The sequence below is a fragment of the Scardinius erythrophthalmus genome (genome assembly GCF_964197995.2).
Source record: "Scardinius erythrophthalmus genome assembly, chromosome: 1".
Taxonomy (NCBI): domain Eukaryota; kingdom Metazoa; phylum Chordata; class Actinopteri; order Cypriniformes; family Leuciscidae; genus Scardinius; species Scardinius erythrophthalmus.
Window position 1 is genome coordinate 7,264,507 of NC_138221.1, and position 22,516 is coordinate 7,287,022.

At 41.1% G+C, this 22,516-nt stretch overlaps 1 protein-coding gene across 6 annotated transcripts in view; it reads left to right on the forward strand.

Moving 5' to 3' along the window:
• Positions 1–2,588: 2,588 nt before the first annotated feature.
• LOC308700393 (uncharacterized protein) overlaps positions 2,589–22,516 on the forward strand; it is a 48,823-nt gene continuing 28,895 nt past the window's right edge. For 3 of the 6 annotated variants that reach the window (XM_081382000.1, XM_081382002.1, XM_081382001.1), the window contains exons 1-3: positions 2,602–2,724; positions 3,185–3,400; positions 16,349–16,447. In XM_081382000.1, coding sequence (XP_081238126.1) covers positions 3,343–3,400; positions 16,349–16,447 — 157 coding nt within the window. In that variant the 5' untranslated portion in view covers positions 2,602–2,724; positions 3,185–3,342. Of the gene's footprint in view, positions 2,725–3,184; positions 3,401–16,348; positions 16,448–22,516 lie in introns of all 6 variants that reach the window. The other 3 variants (XM_081382004.1, XM_081382005.1, XM_081382003.1) reach the window with 3 other exon arrangements.

The following is a 22,516-nucleotide window of genomic DNA, read 5'->3' on the forward strand; positions in this document are numbered from 1 at the left end:
ATATGTTGTTCATATTTATAGAGATTCTTCTTGGAGTAACTTTGGTAACAGGGTTGATGAATACAGTCAGTGCTACAGTTTGTGTAAAAACTGAGACAAAGGATTGATATTTTTTAGAGCGCTTGCGTCCATAATGGAGAACTGTCACGTAATATTGTTTTTTCCTCATAAATGCGAACACGAAAAATAAAAGACAAAAGACTTTTAAGTAAAACTTACTCCGAAATTGTGTTCTCGGCGGAATTCGCTCTTCAAAATGCTGCCGTTCGTCGTCTGAGTTAAAATCTACCTCTGAGGAAAAGGTGCATTCTTCCTCGCTGTCCAGAATCATCTGAAGGGCGTCATTATTACCGGAGAAGCGTGTCATTTTTAAAACGCGATGAACCATCAGTAAGTCTAATGAAGAAACTGTGTTTTTATGGCATTGAACGAGGGGCGTATGCGATGCATACTAGATCACCTAACTATTTACATGTGAATCACGCCGGGGGCGGGGCGGCCTCAGCACATTGTAGAGATAATGAGGCAGAAGGAAAAACGGTACCTCTCCTTGCTTTCAAACGGATTACATGAGTTGAAAACATTTGTTTTTTATATAAATTACTACTTTTAAAAGAAGAGATTTCAAGCTTCATAAAGACATATCTCACGTGCCTGTGTGAGAAGTATTCGCTGAGTTATGATTCATTTTCGGACGCGTTTCAGAATGGACTACACGGACAGAGAGAAGGCAGAACTCGTTTCGTGTTTATTTTTCTTTATTTGGCGAAAAGCACAACACTTTGTTTTTATTGTGAGTATACACAAAAATAATACACACTTAACAGGATAGATTGATGTATAACACAAGCATATAAGATAAAAATTAATATTTTTATTTTATAATTTTTTTGCGCTCATACGGAAAAAAACGAGCCTATCGCGCCGGCGCGACAGCCGACCTCAGGGGGTTAACAAGCTGGTCTATTGGCAGTCCCACAGACTCGATTGCGTACTGTGGGGGACAGGGCTTTCTCATCCTTTGCTCCTAGGCTTTGGAATGCTCTTCCTCCAAATATCAGAGATGCACAGTCTCTAAGTAATTTCAAATCTCTTTTAAAAACGCATTTTTTTAGGTTAGCTTTTACATGATTTTTTATCTTATTTTTTGTATCTTGTTGTATTGTTGTATTGTATTTTATTGTAGTGTTGTATTTTAAATTTGCTTGTTCTAGTATGTAAAGCGCCTTGAGAAGCTGCTTTAAAGGCGCTATATAAGAATAAAGTTATTATTATTATTATTATAAAAAGTCCAGTATTTCTCGCGCTCATCATCGGCAGCTGTCTCGGTTGCCAGGCCATGTTCTTTATACGTTAGCTTCTCATCTACCCAGACCCAAGACACTTGAAGACCCTAACTCTTTCAAGAGATTTCCCATATAACTTAAGACCTAGACTTTCAATATTCTGCTTTCATTTTGTTTCAATTCATTTTGTGACAACATCGCCCTCCTGTGGACATCACAACCATTTTTGGTGACAACTTCCAGTTCGTCACATCTTTCACTGTATGGACAAAAAACACTGAGACATTTCTCAAAAAAACAACAACAACAACTAGTGAATAAACAACATTAAAAACATGAACAGCAGCTTCATTTACATTTGTTCAATCAAATCCCAATCAATCAATTGATCACAGAGCCAGTGATATTCATACAACATAAAGACAGATTTGCTATAGGATACCAGCTAAAGCAGAGGTGAAATGCAGATATTTAGGTCCACAAAATTCAAATCAATATCACTTGCTCTTAAATGACATAAGACAGTTAACCTTAACATGCTAAATCCAATGTAAACCTAAATTAAACATTTTAATAAATTTGTAATCCCACAACAGTTATCCTTTACTTTTTTTTGTTGCTATCCCTACCTAAACTGATCCCTACAACAACAACTAAAATTATGTAAATAAAATGATTACTTTAGATTTTAAGTTATATTTATATTAAAGACATATTAAGAAGGACATCTGTTGGATATGATGTGTTTGTTGCTGATCTACAGAAATGTTATGAATCTAAATAAACTTACATTTAGCAGATGCTTTTATTCACAACAACTTACAATAGAGGCAACAATGTTCTTAGTAATATTAATATGTTAATATTTAATATGTTAATAAAGTAATATTCTTAAATTAAAGGACATTTATCAGAGAAGCAAAATGACAATGTATTTTCTGTGAAACTCATAACATGCATAAAACAAAAAATGGCATGGTGTAACGAGCGAGAGTAGGCAATAACTATCAGAGGCCACCAACCCGGACAATCACCACACATTTATGAACATTTGGCTAAACATATCTTTACAAAAGTTCACAATGCTGCTGCAGATGCAATATAATGTAGATAACATTGAATAAATACATGTTCGTCAGGTTAGAAACGGATAATTAATCACTCAAACCCCTTTATCTAAACATCTCCACATAATCGCCAGACTCGCGCGTCCTCCATGTCTGTAGTTTTTAAGCACTTTTCACTCGTGTTTGTAGTTCTAACCGAATCCTCGGCCAACGCGCGATCTGCACTTCAGATTCTGACCGGAAATAGTAGACCATCCGGGTATCTTTGAAACCAACATACTACGATCTGGGATGTACTGATTCTATTTTCTGAGACTATTTAGGGCGGATAGTACAGATTTTGGGACGCACCGTCGAGTCTTCTGACTGAGGTGAGGAGAGCAGTTCACGGTATTTCTCATATTTACACAACCATCACACACACTTTATACAGTTTGATTAAGCGACAGGCTCATTTCTGTATTGTTTTCATCGATCACAGCGATACTTGCGCGTCTTTTCTGGCGTCTTCCTTCTGAAATAAACATTTAGTGCAGCAGCAGCGAGCATGAGGAGAATATGTTGAGTTCATTAACGAGCCACGTGAGACATTAAATCAACACTTAGGTTACATGTTAATAAATGAATAGCGTTTTACTCTTGAACAATATTACTTTGTGATGCTCTTTAGTTTGAAATGTTTTATGATCATTGCTAGTTTCAGCGCATATTATTTTAATGATAGATCTAAGTACTTGATTAATGTCAAAATCAAACTAGATTTAGAGTAATGTGGACATATTATGCTGCTGTAAAAATTTTTTTTATGATTGATATCTTTTATTTTGGCAGATCAGCTCCTCCCACGCTGGAATACATCATCAGTGAAGCTCCTCCCACAGTAATTCCCCAATAAATGCTGTTAATTCCCATCAGCTACAAGTGAAGACGAGCATCAGGAAGAGCTGAAATCTGCAAAGACTGAGTTTATTAAAGAGGACAGAGAGAACATGAGTGATCCAGAACCCTGCAGAATGAAACACACTGAAGATCCTGAAGAACAAAGAGGTTGGTGTTTATTCTTCATTCATTCATGAGGCTGAAGAACATTCATGTTAGAAACATTCAAGCACTTCATCACATTTAGATAAACAGGTCAACTATGAAATGGTACAGAATGTTCTGGGCAGGGCTCCAGACTAACTTTTTTTACTGACAAATTCTTTAATAATAAACAGACAACGTACAGATTTTACAATGTGCAGTTTTATTTTAAAGGAACACGCTGACTTTTGGGACTTTAGCTTATTCTCCGTATCCCCCAGAGTTAGATAAGTCCATACATACCCTTCTCATCTCTGTCTCATCTCAAAATAATATTTAATATTTGGTTGTATTATTATTGTTCGTGGCAATGGTGTATAAGTGTACTGTTATTTATTAAACTATTTATTTTAATAATATTTATCATTTACATTTATCAGAGAGAGGCACAATACAGTTTGAGAAAAAAGGGGCAGGGGCTTGATCGATAAGGTCAATCAACTAATGATTAATGAATTAATCGATAATTTGCATCCCTAGTATAGACTTATCTTATATTGTCTCTAAACCTAATAAAATTCAGTTTAGTTACTAAAATGTTAGTGACAATCACAATACACTTATTATTTTTACATTTTTTTTTATGTATTTAAATTTTCTATGCATAATTTATTTTGTTTAACTACATAAATGTCATTATCTGTACCGTATCCCAACTGTTACAATAAAACATAAGTTGAGCAATATAACATGCATTTTTATTCCGTATATAAGCAATATTTTGCTTTTTATGTTAAAGACACTATTGCTACCGTGAGAAATTTACATTCTCAGGAAAATAGCCGCTTATCAGTTAATCGTTAATTGATCGATAAGGTCAATCAACTAATGATTAATGAATTAATCGATAATTTGCATCCCTAGTATAGACTTATCTAACTCTGGGGAATATGGTGAATAAGCCAAAGTCCCAAAAAGTCAGTCTGTTCCTTTAAGTTCACAGGCTCCAGACTAACATCTGAGGGCGGCGGCACCGGAGCCACTGAGTTCTGCAGAGAGTATCTGGTGGTGCTGGGGCTGACAATAAAGCACTAAGCTTAATTTAGGGTGTAAATGATTAACTTTAATTACTATCATTCATAATGTCTTAATATTAATTAAGTCAAGTCAAGTCAACTTTATTTATATAGCGCTTTTCACAATACAGATTGTATCAAAGCAGCTTCACAGTATTAAATAAAATAGTACATCAGTGTTTGTTTCTGGTGTAAAACATCCACGTTTGGTAATGCAGATCAATAGCACTGTTGAATCGATTAATCAAATTAAGTATCCCCAAGTGAGCAAGCCAAAGGCAACAGTGGCAAGGAACCCGAAAAACTCTATCAGGTGACCTAATGGAGAAAAAAAAACCTTGGGAGAACCCAGGCTCAGTCGGGGGCCAGTTCTCCTCTGGCGTTTATGAAGTAGAGACCGGATTTAACTGTAAGATTAAAATATTATATGTATGCCTGGCTGAAGAGATGTGTCTTTAATCTAGTTTTAAACTGGGAGAGCGAGTCAGAGCAACGAACAGTATCAGGAAGGCTATTCCAGAGTTTTGGAGCTAAATGTGAAAATGCTCTCCCTCCTTTGGTGGATCTGGATATCCTAGGTATGACCAGAAGCCTCGAATTTAGTGATCTTAAAGAGCGCGATGGATTATAGGGCGATAGAAGATCCGTTAAATAAACTGGAGCTAAGCCGTTTAGGGCTTTATAAGTCAGTAGCAATACCTTGTAATTAATACGGAACTTTATAGGTAACCAATGTAGTGATGATAAAATTGGTGTTATATGGTCAAACTTTCTTGATCTAGTAAGAACTCTAGCGGCAGCATTTTGGACTAACTGTAGCTTGTTTATTGAGGATGCAGGACAACCAGCTAATAAAGCATTACAGTAATCTAGTCTCGATGTCATGAATGCATGAACTAACTTTTCTGCATCAGAAACTGATAGCATGTTACGTAACTTAGCAATATTTCTAAGGTGAAAAAAGGCTGTTTTTGTAACATGAAATATGATTTTCAAAAGACAAGTTACAATCTAATATAACACCCAGGTCTTTTACTGTAGAGGATAAAGTAACAGGACACCCTACTATGTTAAAGTTGTATTGTGAGAGGTTTTGTGGGTGGTTTTTTGAACCGATAAGTAGTACCTCTGTCTTATCTGGATTTAATAAAAGAAAATTGTGCGTCATCCAATCTTTTATATCTTTAACACACTCTGTCAATTTGGATAATTTAGCGTTTTCATCCGGCCGTGATGAAATATATATTTGAGTGTCATCAGCATAACAATGGAAACTAATTCCATGTTTCCTTATAATATTTCCAAGTGGCAGCATAGGCCTATATATTGAGAATAATAGAGGGCCTAACACAGATCCTTGCGGCACTCCATAGTTTACTGGAGTTATGATCGATTTTTCTCCGTTTAAATAAACAAATTGGTAGCGGTCAGATAGGTATGATCTGAACCAGCTTAATGCTTGTCCTTGAACACCGGTATAGTTTTGTAGTCGATCTAAGAGTATTGTGTGATCTATAGTATCGAACGCAGCTCTAAGGCCCCGTCCACACTACTGCGTTTTTGTTTAAGGAGATCAATTCTAAAACGCAGCTAAAACGCTGGTGTGGACGGAGATCGTATTCGTTTTAATTCTCCGTTTCTAAACGAAAACGCAGTAGTGTGGACGGGGCCTAAGATCAAGTAAAACTAGTATTGAGATACAGCCTTGGTCAGAAGCTAAGAGTAAATCATTTGTGATTTTAACGAGCGCAGTTTCAGTGCTATGATGCGGCCTGAATCCAGACTGAAACTTTTCATAGGTGTCGTTTTCTTGTAAGAAAGAGCCCAGTTGGGCAGACACAACTTTTTCTAATATTTTGGACATAAAAGGAAGATTTGAAATGGGTCTATAATTTGCTAGGTTATTTGGGTCTAATTGTGGTTTCTTAATGAGAGGTTTTATAACTGCCAATTTAAATGTTCTTGGAACATGACCTAAAGTTAAAGATGAGTTAATAATATTGAGGAGAGGCTCTTCCACTACAGGTAACACTTCTTTCAATAGTTTAGTTGGTATGGGATCTAATAAACATGTTGTTGTTTTAGAGGAAATGATAAGTTTATTTAACTCTTTTTGTTCTACAGTTGTAAAGCACTGTAATTGTTCTTGCGGGGTGATAATCGAGGCTGAATTATAAGGCGCGATTGAAGATTGAACTTTTACAATTGTGGATCTGATGTTTTCTATTTTCTCAGTGAAAAAATTCATGAAATCATTACTACTAAACTGTAACGGAATATTTTGTTCAGGTGACGCTTGTTTATTTGTTAGTCTAGCCACGGTGTTAAATAAGAACCTAGGATTGTTTTGGTTATTTTCTATTAGTTTGCGGAGGTGCTCAGCCCTGGCCGCTTTTAGGGCCTTTTTATAGCGTGACGTACTGTCTTTCCAAGCGATTCTAAAAACCTCTAAATTAGTTTGTTTCCATTTACGCTCTAAATTACGGGTTTCTCTCTTTAGAACACGAGTAGTATTGTTGTACCATGGTGCTTTAATATTCTCTCTGACCTTTTTTAGTTTCATATGTGCAACAATATCCAATTTTCCAGAGAGAATGGTGCTCATAGTGCTGGTTAGTTCGTCTAGTTCATCTGTTTGTGGGTCAATGACGTGGCGTGTCAATTCTGGTGTCCAAAGCATATTCATAATATTAAAAATGTATACATTTTTAAATGCACTTCATAAGTGACTCAACTTCCCCCTCTTTAATTACTCATGTGAGAATTTATTATAAATAATTAATCTTTAAGGAACTATTGAGCTCAAAAGTCCTAAAATGTCATTCCGGGTAACTGTCCCGGCTTAAAATCTGAATACAAAAATACGACAAAAATGTAAAAAATATAAATAAAAGTATTTAAAATCTACTTGGGCATAATTGTATTGATGTTTTCAACGATACCTACAAATATAGTGATAATACTAAGCTTATTTACATTTTTATGACAGAAAGACTTTTGTCCCCAAATTGTGATTTCTCTAATGTCATTCCTGGATAACAGACATCAATGACCATTTTACACCATAATGCATTTTGGTATGTCATGTGACATAATATTGTATCAAAAAGAAGACCCTGAAGGAACACCAGAAAATGTGCAAAGGTCAATAAGTGTCTCTTAAAATGTTGATATTTTGACCTTTTCAGTCACTGGTGCACTTTGTAGCAATATCATGTGTCCTTTTGGATAACACTGATAAACCATTTATAATGTTTTTATATTAAAAACCTATCTATTTGATCAAAAAGATTACCTTAAGCGATGATAGCTAAATTGTAGTTTTCCATAGGTGGTTAAGTTAGTGCCTGATTATAAAGAAAAATATTTGTTTTGTCATTCTTGGATAACAACATGTCATTCTTGGATAACAAAAAACCTCTGTTAGCCAGGACATGTCATCCGTTATCCAGAATGACATATGCATAAAAATCTAGTTTTTAATTAACATTTGTAAACTTTTAGGCATGGTTATTATAGTTATATTATTCAAATTAACATTATTTACATAATTGTATGTTTTTTGCCATATTTTTGCTGTCATTCAACTTGATTTCATATGATTCAATGAGTCACATGGGTCTTTATCATTGAATAAAATTTTGTAATGTTAATGGTCAAATTAAGAATAATGTAATCAAATTTATTAATTATCAACATTTTATTAAAGCTTTAGTATATCTTCTGGTGTTTTAAGGTCAATTCTGTCCTGCCAGATGCCTCTGTCTAATAAAGAGAGGCAGAGCCGGTTCAGAGCCAGGATAAACGCAGATTCAGAAACTAGGGCTGAGTATCTTGGACAAAAGAGAGCAAGGTATTATAGTGATGACTCAGTGGAGTGATAATGTATCAGTAACAAGCAAACTTGAAATATTAATCGAAATAGGTTCACACTCCTATAAACATTCCTATAATCTAAACACGTAATACGCATGTGCAGGCCATCAGGTTAGCGTTTTTAAAGTTTGCGCAGAAAGAACTTTAGGCTTTTCTGTTAGAACGGTGTCGTGTTAGCGGCCCTTAAGTTAATAACTAATGATCTTTGCGACGGAAGTGAATCAATCAAAACTAACTTTAGCTGGACAATAACTTTATTCTAGAGCTGCTATAAAGCCAAAACAATCTCTGTTACTTTAATTTCCTATTATCTCTGTAAAGCTGCTTTGAAACAATCTAAATTGTTTAAAGCGCTGTATAAATGAAGGTGACTTGACTTGACTTATTTGTAACTCTACCCATTATTAATAAGCCCTATCTTGCACCCAGCGCAATTGACTTTGTACACCGACACATGTATCATTCCTATTTTGCACCCGTGCACAGCGGACTTTTCCCTCCACAGACGCACTTCTGTAGCCTAGAAATCTAGACGCACCCTAGCGGCAGCAAAATGTATTTCGCAGCCAGGGTAGTCTAGACACTCTCAATAAACCTTCTCGCTGCAAAAACCCAGATTGGGTCAGGCCAATCACGTTGTGTATAGAGTAGGTGGGGGCGGGCTTAACATACACGACAGAGTTGCGACGGTTACCTGGCTGCTGCTACTTGAAAACAAAGAATGGCGGCTGCTGATGGAGAACAACGGTCTTTCGAATCGGCTTTGGCCGCGACTCTGGAGAACTTGGAGTTAAGTTTTTCTTTGAGAAAAGAGCAAAGAACGGCACTTAAGTCATTCTTAAAAAAAGGAAGATGTGTTCATCGTTTTGCCGGCCAGATATGGCAAAAGTTGAATCTATCAACTAAGCTCCGCTGTTGGGAAAACGCTCTGGTTGGTTGAAACGCTCTCCTATTGCGTGCAGAGGGAATTTGAAAGACAGCCGTTTATCCCGCCCCTCGGATTGAGCCGTGACTATGGTGAGTTTCCAGACCTAACATCTTGATGTAGGTCTGGCTTGCCAGGCTAGCACTTCTGTAAATTAGGGAATGAACTTGCGCTCCCGGGGGCGGTTCAGCGAAAAGAGGAGACGTGTTCCGGTGCAAACGTTCCCTGGAGCTATTTTGCAGTTTCAGAAAACAATTCCTCCACTGACCAGGAGAAACCTAGTCTAAAGTCAGTGGCGTGTTATTCAGAATCTATTTAAGGGCGCATACTTGGCCATAATGTAGCGTGTGCACAACGCGCATACACTTTGATTCTCTCATCTACACAGAAGCAGCAGTTCCCATTTTTGCAAACCATACATTATTACAAGGAAAAATATTTCACATGAGGGAAATCATTGTTGTGTCCATGAAGATGTGAAAAAATAGGCATAAATCTAGCTTACACATTTACCCAAATTATTATACGCCTGTTTAACCGAAGCTAATTTGGGTGGGTTTCTCCATCCCCATACAATGTCTCTTTTACGGCCCTGACGAGAACGTCGGTCTCCTCGGCTGTGAACCGCTCCTGGCAAATCCGCCGTTATAATAGCAATCTGCCATGGAACAAGCGCACCTGCTCTTAAAGGGAATGTGAGATGACGCTCTGATTGGTTTATTTCACGTTACGCCCAAACCACACCTATGAGTAATGAAGCTACTTCAGACCAACACATTTTAGATTTGCGTCGGGATCCGCGAGATCCGCCCACAAAGTTACTTGCGTTTCGCGTTTGATAGGCTACTTGCGTTTCAGATCGTTAAAATAGGGCCCTAAATGTTTTAGCTGTATAATGTGTTGGACTATACCCTTGGCCATTGTTTATTAAAGGGGGGGTGAAATGCTATTTCATGCATACTGAGTTTTTTTACACTGGTAAAGAGTTGGATTCCCATGCTAAACATGGACAAAGTTTCAAAAATTAAATTGTACGTTTGAAGGAGTATTTCTGTGCCAAAAATTGTCCTTCCGGTTTGTCACAAGTTTCGGAAAGTTTTTTTCGAGTATGGGCATGTGTGACGTCAGATGTAGCGGAATTTCCTTATATGGGTCCTAAGGGCACTTCTCCGGTAAGATCGCGATCGCGGGCACTCTTAGACCAGAGCAAGAGAGCGAAAGCAGTTCGCCATCAAAGCGCCCTGCCCGGCTTTTGGGAAGCCAATGTCACCAAAGAAGTGTGTTTTTGGTTGCCAGGGCAAGACAACCCTGCACAGATTCCCAAAGAACCCGGCGTTAAGGGACCAGTGGATGGAGTTTGTTTTTCCTGAGCATAAACGGAGTTGTGTAGCTGTTTGTTCCCTGCATTTCGACGATGATTGTTTTATAAACAAACGCCAGATCGTCTAATGCTTAAGGATCGAGCAGTCACAATGATAAAGGTTCGGTGAGTAAAACGGCTTCTATTGTCTGTGTTTTGTTACTAGCTCGGCGCGTTAGCACAGCTTTAGCTTCGCCCACACGGCCCGCCTCCAGCCGCTCGTTTTTTTCCGGAAAGACTCGGTACAGCCTATCTTTCTTAATATAATATAATAAAACTAAAGACTTTTTGGAGATATGAAGGATGCAATACTACTCTATAGGTACTCAAGATTAACAGGAGATTGAGTGAAAATGAGCATTTCACCCCCCCTTTAAGCATTATAATTTTACAGATTTACTATAAATTTTACAGATTTTTAAATCATTAAAAACTTGTCAGTGTCTCTTACTTTGTTTCAAGTTTGAGTGTTGGAAAGAAAAATGATACTGAGGATGGTTTTTATGGTAATCCTGAAAAATATTGCAGAATGTCCTTCCGGCTAACAGAATGTCATTCCGGCTAACAATGACACGGGCAATTAATTTAACCCATATTTGTGTGTCAGATTACACAATTCAGTTTTTTGTTGAGTTAATGATAAAACAAGTCTTATTTACTTTATTGGAAAACATTTTTAAACATTTTCCAGGTTTTTTTTTTATTTGGTTCTGAATTTTGAGTTATCAGCAGCCAAAAATGAGCCCATGTCTATATGAAATCCCAAATTTATTATATTAATTGTGATTAAAATGTAGTTTTCTGAGCACTAATTGTTTGTTGAGCTCCAAATATAGAGATCAGTACATTTGTATATGCCAACAATGGTAGAAATGTAGTTAATTTTAAAATTCATTACGTTACCCAGGAATGACATTTTCATGGGGAAAAAGATCTGATTCACCAAAAAAATGGTTAATTACATTCTTGAAATGTGTAAATATCATTGCATTACATACACAACACTCTAATAAGTATAGAAAGTCCTACAATTTTAATTTTTTGCCAGTTTTATTTTTCTTCACATTTTAAATCCTTATCCGTCATTCACCCTTGTATAGGTTCAGGCAGCAGCTGAGACAGATCCGATAAGCAATTTGAAAAATTATCTATGGTGGATGGAAGGATTGTTCTGCCTAATCGATAACACGGCGCAGCATGATATATTACCGGGGTACGTAATATGCAAGTTGCCATGTAATGGTCAGTTACATCATCACTTTGCGGAATGATATCTATATATAATTAAAAGCAAAATGAGTGAAAAATTTGACATTAGGGAGTGAAAATAGCCAATAATCATCCTACTGTTTACAATGGTAATTTAGTGTTTAAATAAGAGTTTTCCTACATCTTAAAATGTTTGGTTTTAGTGGAATCTTTGAAGGATGAACAAAATGTGTCATCACATTAAAAATATCACATGATATTATAGTTTTGAAGTGCTGGAAAAAGATGTGTAGTACTTGTAAGCCTTTGACTATTTCTGTCACAATTCATAGTTCCCTTTCGAGAGGTCTCTCGTATTGCGTAAGGCTAGCTTACGCTATGGGAAAACCTCCTTTCCTCGAGAATATTGAAGCAAACTTTTTTTTAAAATGCCGTGCAGCTTCACAGCGAGCACAACTGAGTGCGAGAGCCGTCATTGTCTGTGCTGCGGCAACTGCACGAACCTATGGTGAGGCGGCTTTGATGCGTGAACCAATCAGGACGCCTAGTGCGTCAGAGCCCGCCAGTATGGGCGTGGTCAGAGGCTATATATTGCCGTGCCTCGCTTAGGTCCTCCAGATTTTTACTCCTTCAGCGACTTCTCCACTTCGCTGACCTCGCTTAGGTGCTCCAGATTTTTACTCCTTCAGCGACTTGTGCACTTCGCTGACCTCCGGAATAGAAGCACTCGTCGCCGTCGAAACGGCTTTCAGCGGATGCCGGCTTCATTCAGCATGCGTTCACACTCTAAAAGATTATATTTCCGTGGCGTTGTTTCAAATGCCTCGCACCACACGTGCCTCGTGTAGAGGCCCAGTCGTCGGTGGAGACCGCCACATTCTGTGCGCTTCCTGCCAGGGCCGCGACCACGCCGAGCTGCACTCGCTAAGGGCAGCTGCCCGGAATGTGATGTGATGGATCTTACCACTCTGCCGGCTCGACTCGCCTGCTTCACCGATGACGACCCGCTTCCCGCCCCTTTGCTTGAGCCGCGCAAGAAGCGCCGTTCACAAAGGGAGCCTGAGCGAGCTGAGACGAGCGTGCTCACGCCGGCTCAGTCCCCGGGTGCCTCGGTCTCTCTCCAGCGGTCTCCCTCGCCAGTCCTGTTTACACCGGCCGACCAGCGACCCTCTCTGTGAGCGGAGGACCTCGTGTTGTTCAGGACTTCGGACTAGGAAGAAGAGGAAAAGGATCAGGCTTCGGACTGCGACGACTGGGCGGGGTCTGTTTCCGGCCCCCCTCCATCCATACAAAAAAGCGTGAGGACCAATACCGACACAGAACTACTCCGCGTACTCACCAAGGCAGTGGTAGACCTCTCTCACAGCGACCCGGGTCCTGTCTTCATCCAACCCCTAACTATGAGGGCCGAAGCCTGGGAGGTTATCCCCGAAATATCAAAATGGGTGTTGAACATTCATGAGCAAACTCGCTCCAGTTTGCTTGCAGACCTCCACACTTTCGAGCCAAGGTCGAGACAACGGTTGAAAAGGGTGTGGCCCACGTTCTCCTTACCGAAGTGTCAAAACTGTTGGAAAAGGGAGCTGTCGAAACAGTTCCTATGTTACAGAGCGAGTCAGGCTTTTACAGACACTATTTCCTCGTCCCCAAAAAGAATGGCGGTCTCAGACCCATTCTAGATCTCAGACACTTAAAGCGCTTATGACTCGTCCGTTCAGGATGTTGAAAACCAAACAAATTCTCGCACATATTGGCCCGGGAGATCGTTTTTTTTTCTCAGTAGATCTGAAAGACGCCTATTTTCACATCCAGATAGCACCCCATCACAGACCATTCCTGAGGTTTGCATTCGAAGAGCAGGCTTATCAGTACACAGTACTAGCATTCGGCCTGTCCCTAGCGCCCCGTACCTTCACGAAGAGAAACGCCTACACATAAACTGTCTAGAGATGAAGGCGGTAGCCTTAGCCTTAAAAGCCTTTCTCCCATACCACCACGTCCTGGTCCGGATAGACAACCGGGCAGTGGTGTCGTACATAATCCACCAGGGTGGTCTCAGGTCACACAACCTGCATAGCATGGCAGAGAATTTTTTTTTTCTCTGGTCCCAGCACAACCTGTGCTTGCTGAAGGCGGCGCATTTGCCAGGCATTCTGAACCATGGTGCGAATATGTTATCCAGACGCAATGTTCTTCCAGGGGAATGGTCTCCTCCCCCACAAACGGTTCAGCTGCTGTGGGGATGTCTTCGGCAGGGCGTAGTTCGACCTCTTCGCCTCAGAACAACGCTCACTGCCAAATATTTTTAACAAATAACAGGACCACGACTGGCCGAGCCGCTCTCTGTACGCGTTCCCTCCTGTCACGATGTTACCACAGGTCATCGAAAGGATCAGGGAGTGAAGATGTGAAGTGCTGTTAATAGCCCCCCTCTGGAGAACCCAGTCATGGTACCCAGACCTGATAAAGCTGCTGAAAACAGCACCATGGCCAATTCCACAGAGGAAAGATCTCATACAGGCGAACGTGAAAATTTCGCACCCACATCCCGACTTATGGGCCCTTTATGCATGGCCCCTCAACAGGTACCCGGGTATATCCCGGATAGAGTGCTGCAAACCATTTTGGAAGCTAGAGCGCCCTTAACAAAGACGCCTGTACACTCAGATATAGGCAGTGTTTTCTAGCTGGTGTGCTACACTAACGTAGACCCTCGTTCGTTTTAAGTACCGAGTGTGCTCGCATTTTTACAAGAGCTCCTGGATCACTCAGTCGCACCCCCTCCACACTCAAAGTCTATGTGGCAGCCATAAAAGTGTTTCATGCACTGGTAGCCGACAAACCACTGGGAAGGAACGACCTCATTGTCCGTTTTTTCAAGGGCACTAGGAGATTAAACCCTTCATGCTCCCCGTCTGTGCCTATCTGGGACCTCTCTAAAGTCCTGGAGGCCATGAAGGCTCCCCCTTCGAGCCGCTTCGGACTGTGGACCTGAATTTGCTCTCTCTCAAAACTGCTTTTCTGCTGGCACTCGCCTCAGTCAAGTGAGTGGGTGATCTACAAGCATTATATATGAACACCTCCTGCCTGGAATTTGGGCCAAACGACTCCAAGGTCGTCCTTAAACCGAGGCAAGGTTATGTTCCTAAAGTACTCTCCACTCCATTCAGAGCACAGGTCATTTCCCTGAAGGCACTATCCTCGCCAGATGATGAGAGTGATGTGTATTTACTCTGCCTCGTAATGGCTCTCAGGAGATTTATCTGGAGTGTTCTGCCTCATTTAGGCAGTCAGAGCAGCTCCTTGTATACTTTGGCGGCTGCACTAAAGGTTTAGCCGTCACAAAGCAGAGACTGTCGCGCTGGATAGTGGATGCTATCGCGCTAGCTTATAAGTCCAAAGGCCTTCTTTGCCCCTTGGGCGTCAGAGCTCACTCCACGAGAGGTATGGACTCTTCATGGGCCTGGTCCAGTGGAATACCCATTGAGGACATTTGTTCGGCGGCTGGCTGGGCCTCGCTGTCCACATTTGTGAAGTTTTATAACTTGAAGGTACCAGGCCAAGATTCTCTCAGTGTAAGTGTTAATCACCAATAAAATGTTTGCTTCAATATTCTGGAGAAAAAGAGGTTTTCCCATAGCGTAAGCTAGCCTTACGCAAAACTCATTCCCTCATCTCAGGGAACTGAGGTTATGTTAGTAACCAAGTAGTTATGGGTAGAGTTACTACATTAGCCTAAATTCCTAGCCTAAACATTCAACATGGTGAATGTTGCTGATTTGTGGACTGAAAGCCTTCTATAAGTGTTTCTCTTGTTTCCACATCAGCGCTGTTTGATCTGATATCTATGGGTTAGAGTTAGTTGAATTGGAATGTTTCTCACTGGAACTCGCAGCGATGATGATATTAATTCTGAAGCGAATTCAATTGATTTCTTCACTGGATCTCCAGAGTCTGGATCTCCTAGTAACAGTGTTGTGTGATCGAGATCGGCCCGCGACTGGTAAGTTTGGGGCGCTGCGCTGTCTATGATTGGTCCGAAATAATAAATGGTATAATAAACGGAAGCTTAAATGAGTAGTGCATTTTCATTTCACTTTTTTTTTTTTTTGCATTCGCTGCTTAGCAACGCTATGGTCGCATCAGCGCGACCTAAATGAATATTTGGTCACACCGGCAGGAAAAATGGTTGCAAAAATGCGACCAATTGGTCACAATCTGGAGCCCTGATGGGTTTGTTTTTTGTTTTTTCAACAAATGGTCAGTAGAGGAAGGTTTGAGAATTTTATATTTATTGTCAACATCAGATCAAGCTAAATACTATTGTAACTTTTATTTTACATAATCAGTAAACACCAAGTTACTAATAAAGTTGTATTTGTCAAATATCATATGTTGTTCATATTTATAGAGATTCTTCTTGGAGTAACTTTGGTAACAGGGTTGATGAATACAGTCAATGCTACAGTTTGTGTAAAAACTGAGACAAAGGATTGATATTATTTTCTTGTCTTCCCATCATGCAGTAGGAAGCGCCCAGATGATGTCACTTCCTGTGTGTCACAGTTTTAAGAAATGCTCTGGTGTCCCACTTTCACATGCGTATGAATGGAAGTCAGTGCAAGGTAAAGTCTAGTGTGAACGTCCATTAATAATTAACGATCAATAATTTTAGTCAAATAAATTTCAGTCTCAAAGTTGGTGTCAAAATGCACTCACCTAAAGGATTATTAGGAACACTATACTATTACTGTGTTTGACCCCCTTTCGCCTTCAGAACTGCCTTAACCCTCTGGGGTCTAGGCTGTTTTTGGGGCCCTTGAGATGTTCTGACATGCCCTGACATTTGTGCTTTTTTCAGTTGCTTATAAACATATTAATGGCAAAGGTGTAAATTCACTCTATAAAGCACAAACATGGCTACAATAATATGTGAGCCACGTGTATGTACATGTTTTCATTTTTGAGAGAATAATGTTTATGCATGGATATTGAAAAAACTAAAAACTAAAATTTCTGAAATAAGGCCACAAAACACATAGTAAATATGTGTCAATAAGACTTTTGACTAATGGATGTCCTCGCCTAGAGTTTTTTCTTCAAAATTATGTGAAAATAGTCTTGCTTTCTCGTTCACATAAAACCATACATTGATTTAAATTGATGTAAAACAGGTTTTGCTTGGAAAGCCAATATGCGAGGGGGGCGTGAACGAGGAGTGGTTTACACCTTAGAAAACAATGTCCCACCCACTCTGCATAATGATGAGCCATTCACTCAGTTGTGAAACTGACTGAGCCACAATGCAAGGACAAAAGATATTTAGAAGAAGATTATATTGACCATTTAAGATTTTGCTTACATCTATCTTCTAAATATGTTTTGCTATTTTATTAAAAAGGTTACAATTACAACAATAATTACAATTTCAACAATATTTCAAGTGTACTCTTTCTTTGTAAAAAAAAAAAAAAGATTATAGGCCAACATTTTATCTATGTATTCATTACTTTGAATATAGCCAACATTGGAACAGCTAACATCTTAGTTGATGACTTTATTTTTGACAAAAATAGTAGGCTATTTTATATATAGAAATTGATAAACAAAAGCTTATTTGACGAGGCAGTATATTCTACAGTAAATCTGTACCCAAATCTACTAAACAAAATGTCTTTCATATTTCGCCTGACTGTAACGTTGTTTTCATGAAATATTAGGGCATATAAATGTTAATTTGCAGTTTAATACGTTGCTTATACAAATAGCCTACATTTTATTTCAACATATTTCAGTCGATTTTTACTCATCTCAGTATAGCAATACAGTTTGCTAAAACATCATCATTCATTCACACACGCGATTTAAATTTAACTTCTGGCAAAGATGAAGTTGACGATAGGCTTTTGTCTCGCAATCTTCGCAGTAGGCTAGTGAACGCACCGGAGAAATGCACATTTATTAGGCTACATAGTTTTTTGTTTTGGTTGGTTTTGTTTAGAACCAGCTTTCTGTAAATATATTTCACATTTTTTAGACATGAGGCGAGTAGGCTACGGTCTGGTTATGATCTCCAGTTCAAGCACCTTATGTTGTGATTGCTAGCCTATATTTACTTTAAATCCAGGAAATTTGTTAATGAAAAAAATATTAAAATTAAGATACAATTGATACAAAACGAAATTCGTTTTAAAGAAAGGATTTGTACTTTCTGTTTTGAGGTCTCTGTGAAAGTTTGAAAGTCTTTTAGTGCTTTTTTTAGAGCGCTGTCCATACTGGAGAACTGTCACGTAATACTGTTTTTTGCCAGCTGTGGTAAACAGCGCGCATCTATGCCGTTCATTCATTCATTAACAGAAACCCGAGAAGGAAAAACTTACTAGTATTCCTCAGCTCTTTTTCCTCGTATTCCTCATTATTCCTCACAGCGCTGCGAGACACAAAAATAATACACATTTAACAGAATCGATTGATGTATGAAACCAAAGTCCTTTTAGGCAAGTCGTGCCACTCGGCCGCCATCTTGGCAACGCCTCCGGGCAGCTATTTCGGACTAACAAGACCAGGCTCCTATCTAAATGAATGGGCAGAGAGTCAGAACTGCACTTTGCACTGGTCACCGGGACATAAAAACTGCATGTATAGAAACAGCAGTAAAATATGATAAAAATCGCTGAAAAAGTTTGATGACTTTGCCCCAAAATAAGGTTTAAAACACCTTTTTCCCCACAGGTTATACTTTTACTACGCATGCGCAAGGGTTCACGTTCACGATACCAACTTAATTTACGTCTCTATCCAGAATGCCGGTGTTGTGCCAGCACTTAAACAATTACATGTATTTAAATGTCTGAAACCTAAAATAAACATGTGGTTAAAAACACTGAACAGTTGTGATATAGCCTATGACAAGTGCTGAGCTGGTCTGTCTTTGGCTCAGCGCCAGTCACAACGCGAAAGCACAGGTTGAATATGGCAGTTATGTCACGTCACTGTACATTCGCTCCTTAGTGGTCAGCTGCTGACTGTTAAAAGCAGATGATTGGCTTTCCAGCGGGAGGGGCGGGACATGTGCATACAGCCACCATCTTTGCCATTACGGGTTTTCCTTATATAGTTGTATTGAGGATTGAGGAAGTGGCATGTCTCTTATATAAATTGTCTCTGATGAAACTCCTATTGAAAATCAAAGTCAACAGAGTATTTATGAGTTTCTTTTACACTGATAAAATAAAAGCGAGCTGGTATCGCCGGTGATATCGTCGACCTCAGGGGGTTAAAGGGATACTTCACCTCTGGGAAGATGAATGTGTATTTAAAATAGGTCATTTAAGTTGAAGAAATGTGAAGAAATTTTTGAATGTGGAGCTTTCTAGACTGAGAAAAGCCAGAAAATGTATGTTTGGCTTATGTGGATGAAAGACAACAACTCCCAGAATGCACTTGCTTCGCTGCCTTAGGAGGCTTCGCTGCCTTAGGAGGCCACGCCTACCGGTAAGAGTGCGCAGTTGAAAACAACAAGGTTAACTTAGCCTACGTGATGAGTTTGCCAGGAATCTCTAGAGATCGCCCAAAATGTCCGGGATTCGGCTTTTGCGTTCTACAGTCGCCATTCATTCATCATGTTTACTGTGGCGAGCAGGACGAGGCTGACGGCCGCGGGAGAATGGCGCGAGGCTGGTGGCGTCGTTACTGAGACGCGCCGGGTCTCGCATCTCTCACGGAGAAGCGGGAATTTTCTTAGCAAGGGTAAAACTCACATCAACCGATCTCTTGTTTAGCGTTCATGTAAACACTACATTCAGATTCACCAATCGGAATGGATTCAGTTAGACTGAAACAAAAGGTGTGCATGTAAACAATGAATGGCGCCCGCAGAACGCAAAAGCCGAATCCCGGACATTTTGAACGTTCTCGCCCGCCGGACAAGTCCGGGAAAAGGAAGATGGTAACCCCTACTTACTCAGCTTTCTCCTACTATTCAGCTTTCTCCACAGAACAAGAGCCTGCTAGCTTAGCTTCCAAAGAAAGACGGCTGACACTGTGTACATTCTGTGAGTGAGATCCCTCTATGGGCGGGTTGAAAACATGCGGGACAGCTCCTCCTACTGGCTGTAGTCTTTAGCCTCTGGCCAGAAAATCCTCAGATGACGCAAAATGACGATTTTTGCGTCATCGGAGGATTTTTTCCAGACAAAAAATACATAAATCTCTTGTCTCAGGGGGATATGAGGGTGGAAAGCATGGTAATTCGAAAATACTACAGGTTTTCTACTAATACAAAGCTTAATGCTAAATCCTGAAGTATCCCTTTAATTCTACGTGGCATTGATTCAACAAGGTGCTGAAAGCATTCTTTAGAAATGTTGGCCCATATTGATAGGATAGCATCTTGCAGTTGATGGAGATTTGTGGGATGCACATCCAGGGCACGAAGCTCCCGTTCCACCACATCCCAAAGATGCTCTATTGGGTTGAGATCTGGTGACTGTGGGGGCCATTTTAGTACAGTGAACTCATTGTCATGTTCAAGAAACCAATTTGAAATGATTCAAGCTTTGTGACATGGTGCATTATCCTGCTGCAGACTGATCTCATGAAATGGTGTATGGTCTGTTGTATAGGACTAGATGTTGATATCCCTCAATAAGTACTTGGGGCACCGATGGAAGTCCGTGGGATGGTCAAATGAGTGAGGCCACCCTTAGGGTTATCAAGTCTTTCCCCTTCTTCATCTGTGTTTCGCTGATATACCCACGACACCTCCAGAGGGTTCAGCAGTGAATCCCAGCGTCCCAGGTTCACTTCCTAGGTGCCATCTACTCACCGAGGGCCCAGGTGGAGTCCTTTCTCTTCATCCACAGCCACTGGCTCCCCTTTTCAGCAGCCCTGGAGAGTTCTTTGACTGTCTGCCGATGGGCCTTCCCTCGCACTCCCATCTCCCTGAGTAGCCTGGATGTTGAGGTGGCTACGAACCCTCTGCAACCTACTTCCACTGGGCGTATGTTCACTTTCCAGCCTTGTTCTTGGGCATCGGCTGCAAGTTCAGCGTACCTCATCCTTTTCCATTCATAAGCCTCCTCCACTGCACCTTCCCAGGGCACGGTGAGCTCGATGATATAAACTAGCTTGAGTGTGGCTGACCACAGAACAAGGTCTGGTCGCTGGTTTGTAGCTGTGATCTCAGCTGGGAAGATGAGTTTCTTGTCCAAGTCTGCCAGCAGCTTCCAGTCCCGTGCTCTGCCCAGCTGGCCAGTGTCTGGTCTTGTGGTGGTGAAGCTGGCTTGACCCTCGCCTTCCTGAACAAATGGTGTCGGCTGCCACCGGGAAGACGGGAGAGGAAGGGCATTCACACTTGTCCATCGACTTTCTAGTACTGCTGCAAGACTCTTTAACACCTGGTTGTGCCGCCAGGTATAACGGCCTTGGGTGAGGCTGGTCTTGCATCCCACTAAGATGTGCTTCAGTGTTGCTGGACTTGGGCATAGAGGGCACGTGGGGTCTTCGGCATACCACTGGCTAAGGTTTGCGGGGGAAGGCAGGACATCGTAGGCAGCCCTGATGGTAAAACTTGCCCTGAATGCCTCCATCTCCCACAACTCATTCCAGGAGATCTTCCTCTTCTCCACTCCTTTCCATGCCATCCACTGTCCTTGCTTTGCCTGCGCCACAGCTTGGGCGCACCTTCCTGCTTCCTCCTCCCGACATATCTCCTGGACCACCAGCTTGCGCCTCTGAGGTGTAGAGGCCTTGCTCCACACTGGTGTACTCGCCCCAAGGCCAAGACCACTCCTCCCCTCCTGCAGTCGGCCCACGATGTCCTTATGTCTGAGTGCTGCCTTTGCCTGCTCAGTAGCAGCCAATGGGGTCCACTTCCTCCCGGTGGCCAGGATGGGGGCAGTTTGGGCTACGAATGGATCACACGAATCCAACAGCATCACCTCCAGTCTGACTTTGGCACACTTGTACTCCTCTGTCAAACTGGAAATGGGCAGGTGTAACATCCCTTTGCCGTAGAGCCCGATCCTGCTGAGGCACCTGGGAAGGCCAAGCCACTTCCTTATGTATGAGCTGACTAGTCTCTCCAGCTTCTCCACCTTTGAGACTGGGACTTCGTAGAGGGTTAGCGGCCACAGGAGACGTGGAAGTAGCCCATACTGCATGCACCAGAGCTTCAGCTTGCCAGGAAGCATAGTTTTGTCGATGTTCTCCAGGCCGCTGGCTACCTCCCTCCTGAGCTGCTCTACTTGCTCTTTGTCTTTGAGGGGGGCATCATACCAACGACCTAGGCTCTTCACTGGCTTCTCGGAGACCGCTGGAATGGGTTCCTCGCCAATGTGAAATCGGTGGTCTGACAGCTTCCCCTTGATAATGGAGATGCTTCTAGACTTGCTCGGCTTGATCTTCATGCGAGCCCGCTCAATGTTTTCCTGGAGCTTTCTTAGTAGCCGCACGGTGCAAACCTTAGTCGTGGTGAGAGTTGTGAGGTCATCCATGTAGGCTCTGAGCGGTGGCAGCCTCAGCCCTGGTCTTATACGCTGTCCGCCAACTGTCCATCGAGAGGCCCTGATGATGATCTCCATGGCCAGGGTGAAGGCCAGTGGGGAGATGGTGCAGCCGGCCATGATACCCACTTCCAGGTGTTGCCATGCTGTTGTGTACTCTGTTGTTGTCAAGCAGAGTTGGACATCCTT